Source organism: Ipomoea triloba, chromosome 3 (genome assembly GCF_003576645.1).
Source record: "Ipomoea triloba cultivar NCNSP0323 chromosome 3, ASM357664v1".
Classification (NCBI taxonomy): Eukaryota; Viridiplantae; Streptophyta; class Magnoliopsida; order Solanales; family Convolvulaceae; genus Ipomoea; species Ipomoea triloba.
This window is the reverse complement of record NC_044918.1, coordinates 19,389,347-19,394,452: the sequence shown is the minus strand read 5'-3', so window position 1 is coordinate 19,394,452 and position 5,106 is coordinate 19,389,347. Positions and strand designations below refer to the sequence as shown.

Genomic DNA, 5,106 nt, shown 5'->3' with positions numbered 1-5,106 from the left:
GACAACCATTTGAGAAGGCTAGACCAAAATGATTGCCTTCTCTGGCAGGTGACCTGGTCACCTTAGTTTCGTCCGCAACTACAAGAATGAACCATAATTAATTCGCAGGTTCACACGGGAAGGATGGTTCACACACACATATAATTGAAAGATATTTAGATTTTAGAAAAAGTGAATTTAAAGGTGTGAGAAATCAAGTTCACAAATATTTTTGCAGAGTGTGATATGACTGATATCCTAAGAATTATTGGCGATTTCAATATAGTTTATACTCCGTACATTATTATAGTAATTTGGTTCTAAATAACTTTAAATCCAACAAGTAAAACATATTTGAAAGCAAATGAGTTGTTAGTGTGGGACTGTTTTTTTCTCAAAAAGAGGGAGGGAATGAGGAAAAGAGTTTGGCATTGGGCGTCCCCCACAGAAAAGGTGGTAGTGCCAAAAAAGTTGTTTTTGTACAAACTGCTATCATGGTGGTGATGATAGATGATGATGATGCCTACAATACAATACAATCTCCCACACCACCATTTTACAACCCATTCCCTTTCTCTCTTTCCCTCTCTCCCCCTTAGCTTTATATTATCTTCTCCCTCTCAATCTTTCTCTTCTTCTTCTCCTTCTTCTTCTAATCTATCAGCCCAAATGAGAGAGCAAGAGGCCATGGAGAGCAAGTGTGGGTGTTGGGCTGTTCTTCGGCGCAGTGTTAGAGGTGCCTGCAGATCCTCTGATTCCAACAACTCTCCCAATACTATACCCAGAACTAGTCTTGTCTATGATGCTGGTAATTTTTAGTTTTATTTAGTGTAGTAATGTTTAAGAATCTTTTGGGTTTGTCTCAATTTGTGTTCATATTGAGGAATTTTCTGCTTAGTTTTAACGCTACTTAAGAGGTGGGAGTGAGTGAATGAATGAATGATTTCATTCCTATTGGTATAAATGTAGAGTTTCTCTCACTTGCCTTTTATAGTTTTCTTGCCTATTTCTAGCTTCTGTGCCTCTCAGTCTCTAAAATCATTGTTTTTTGTCACCATATATTTAATTGAAAGAAATAATACCAGTACCAGTTCATTTATGAGGGTGGGTAGTAATGCACAGAGGAATTTCAAAATTTACTATTATTATTATTGGGCTAAGACCGCTGAAAGGTCAAATCATGTCTGTCTAGCAACAGGTGACATGAAGGGTAAGTTCAACGCCCTATCTCGAAAATGTGACGGTAAAAGGAAATAAAGTTGTGTTTTTGGCGTAGTTGTAAACGCTTGTTACTTGTTTTGAACTTTTGAGTTCTGACATTATAACAAGTTGAACAAGAAGATCCTAGTGCTAATTAACTCTTGGCAAATGATGTAGTGAATGACTGCTGGTTGATTTCCATGAACATACCAAGATTTTCTTTACATTTTTATCTTTTTTACAAATTTTACAATAATGATTCTATCAAATTGTAATTTCACATACCAAGATTTTCTTTACATTTTTATCTTCTTCTTTTTTTTTCTTTTTTTTTTTTTTTTACAAATTTTACAGTAATGATTCTATCAAATTGTAATTCATTTTCACTAAAAGAGGGTAGAAATTAAGGATGAAAATGTGTGGAACACTGGAATTTTGGGTTGTTTACTAGGATGATTGTGATACTGCAGCAACCGAGACACGATATCTTAATGCCAGCAACAGGGAGATGTGTGCACCAGATGAAGCAAGAGACTCTTCTGACAATCCCCAATCCAATCAGGCACCCGAGGTGAAAAACAAAGTGTCCCGCAAATTACTTGAGTTCAGCTTTCAAGAACTTAAATCTGCAACGGGGAACTTCAGGCCGGATAGCATTCTTGGTGAGGGCGGATTTGGATATGTCTTCAAAGGGTGGATAGAGGAGAACGGGACTGCTCCAGCTAAACCTGGCTCGGGAATTACTGTGGCAGTCAAGAGTTTGAAGCCAGACGGCCTTCAAGGCCATAGAGAATGGGTGGTTAGTAGACTATATGATATGACTTGTGGTTAGTAGTTGTAAGAATGTTGAGAGGAATAAGTGAGATGTTAAGAGGCATATACGTCGGGTAACATAATGATTTTAGTGCAGGCAGAAGTGCACTTCCTCGGACAGCTTCACCATCCCAATCTCGTGAAGCTAATTGGATATTGCAGCGAGGATGATCAAAGGCTGCTCGTGTATGAGTTTATGACCCGTGGAAGCCTCGAAAATCATCTTTTCAGAAGTGAGTTTTACCCAATTTTCTTGCTTTATTGTCAGTGGCTTAATTATTAGTATTTTTCTCAGTTTTCGTTTATGCAATTTGTTTGAACTATTGAAGGGACCATACCGCTCCCCTGGTCGAGCAGGATCAAAATTGCACTCGGTGCAGCCAAAGGTCTAGCTTTTCTCCATGGAGGCACTGAACCGGTCATTTATAGAGATTTCAAGACATCAAACATTTTGCTTGATTCGGTAAGAAATCCGGTGCTAAATGAATCATATATGGCGTTAACATTGTGCTTTCGTATGACAGAATTTATATCTGCAGGAATATAATGCCAAGCTCTCCGATTTTGGCTTGGCAAAAGCTGGCCCTCAAGGAGACAAAACGCACGTTTCAACGAGAGTTGTTGGCACATATGGCTATGCTGCTCCAGAATATGTGATGACAGGTAAGAAACCGAACTGTATAACTGTAGATGAACTGATTTTTAGCATTTTAGCTTCGATTTTGAATGTTCTGAGAACAATATAATAGTAAGTTGAGAACGAAAACTGTTCTGAATCTCAGAAATGGTTGTGCAAATTTGTCTTTAGGGCACTTGACTGCAAAGAGTGATGTTTATAGCTTCGGGGTTGTGCTACTGGAAATTTTAACGGGCAGGAGGTCTATGGACAAGAAGCGCCCGAGTGGAGAACAGAATCTCGTTACATGGGCGAGGCCATATTTAGCTGACAAACGAAAGGTGTACCAAGTAGTAGACCCCCGGCTTGAGTTGAACTACTCGATTAAAGGGGTGCAGAAGGTGTCACAGATAGCTCACATATGTCTAAGCCGGGACTCCAAATCGCGCCCTTCAATGGACGAAGTCGTGAAGGCCCTCACCCCGCTTCAGGATTTCAACGACCTCGCTATTCTGTCCAACAACGCCCGCATAATTCAGTCAGGAAGGCACAAGAAGAAGCCCGAAGGGGTGCAGCAGATGAACTATAAGCAGTGCAGGAGCATCAGAGAATCTCCCCTCCACTCTGCAGGTAGGCATCCTTGTAAGTAATGTATGTATGTATGTATGTATGTTCTCCATCTCCTCTCCACTTGTAGGGGTGATATGAAGGCCTCAAAGCTCTACTTTGAGGGAAACATTATTGTCATTTGAAAACCTTAAAATTCTAACTATTGATGTGGAATGCTTTCTGTGTTTTCTGTCTTGTAAGTACACTTTTTGATCCATATTTTGAGTTTTCTGTGTCCATTGTTTGCTTATTTTAACTTTTATAAACACAATTTCAACAACTTCCTTGAAATCAAAGCTAAGCATATATGTACAAGAAAGAACCCTTTTGCACAGAGTGTTGAACCTTATCCAACCCCTTTGGGCAGGGGTTCTGGGAGTTTAAGATTAGTTTAGCCTAAGTTGAGAAACTTAATGTATTAAAAAAATAATAAAAGCAGAACCCCTTGGAATTAATTAAAGCAACCTCCATCAACAAAACCCTCGAATGATGTCTGACAACAATTGAACTCTAAATTAGTCAGAAAAGATATCGTAATAACTTAACTTTGAATTAGTTAAAGAAACCAGTCTATTGGTTATTAGGGTTATGGTATAAAAAAAAAAAAAAAGTAGAAAAGGAAGAGCAAAATTTATAGAATATAGCAAATTAGTCCTTTAAGGATATGATGTTGTGGCATGTCTGGGGCAAAAGGGCGGACAACGTACGTCATACAAATTGAGCACCGATGTGAAAAGCATATAATGTTGTTGGTCGTGTCATGCTAAATTAACGATCAGTCATCAGTCTGTGGAGACAATGCATTAGTATCGCAAATATTCGATCTGCTAAAGATTCTAATTAGTGTGAAGTTGAAGCAAGAATCAGGACTAACTTTTACATGCATACATATATCTAGAATATATGTTTCAAGTATATTTAGCTTTATATCGAATTTAGAACACATGATGATGATTGTTCGTTTAAGCTCAAATATAATATTTTAAAACGTAATTAAACATATATATATATATATATATATATATATATATATATATATATATATATATAGAGACTAGAACATATTTTTCGAATCGTCAGTTATTATTTGAATTTTTTTAATTTATTATTCACGGCTAGAAATCTCGCGGTTTTCAACCAATTGTTGGATGAAATTTCCATCTAGGCATTGTTTGGTAAATAATCAGCCTATCAGCCAATTTTGGATTATTTGACCACTATTAGTTGTTTGGTTAATAACCTTTTAGTAATTCCAAAATATTAAAATTCAAAAAGCTACTCAAAACAGTCTTTTCAATTAGCTTTTTGAGAAAAAAAAATTATACCAAACAGCTATCAGCTAACAACTAATCTATCAAACAACTTTCTACAATTTGCTCATATTATCAACTAATTATACCTTCTAACCCACCCAGCTAACAACCATTTACCAAACTGGGCCCTAACAATTGGTCAAAAAACTCCAATCTTGTATTATGTGGAGTTCCTTCCAAGTGTTGGTCGGAAATTGCAACTAACTGTTGGTAGGAAAATCTGAAATCATATAGAGTGCTTTTATTATTTTGATTTTGTCATAATTTATTTTTATTTGCTGTAAATAAATTCTATGTCCTCAACAAAGTAATGTACACACTACTTAATTTTAAAATAAAATATATTTTGAGCATCAAAATTATTTACAACAAAAAATAATGTCCATAGATATTTCAATAATGCAATATTACCACACACCAAAAAAACACATGAAAACATAAAAGGGGCTCCTGTTTCCTCGTTTATTGAGGTGGAAGCTAACCACTCATAATTTGTAATAAACTTTGCAAATATAGCACCCAACTTTTCAACTTCTCCTGAATCAACTTGTTCTCTCCGTGAAACATTTTGTTTTC

The 5,106-nt window shown here is 36.5% G+C and overlaps 1 protein-coding gene across 1 annotated transcript; it reads left to right on the top strand.

Annotated features, from left to right (window-relative positions):
• Positions 1 to 350: 350 nt before the first annotated feature.
• LOC116014219 (probable serine/threonine-protein kinase PBL11) lies at positions 351 to 3,434 on the top strand. The gene is made up of 6 exons (XM_031254228.1): positions 351 to 787; positions 1,650 to 1,978; positions 2,090 to 2,225; positions 2,322 to 2,455; positions 2,532 to 2,655; positions 2,801 to 3,434. The coding sequence occupies exons 1-6, from the start codon at positions 490 to 492 to the stop codon at positions 3,256 to 3,258; spliced, it is 1,479 nt and encodes a 492-aa protein (XP_031110088.1). The 5' UTR covers positions 351 to 489; the 3' UTR covers positions 3,259 to 3,434.
• The last annotated feature ends 1,672 nt before the right edge of the window (positions 3,435 to 5,106 follow it).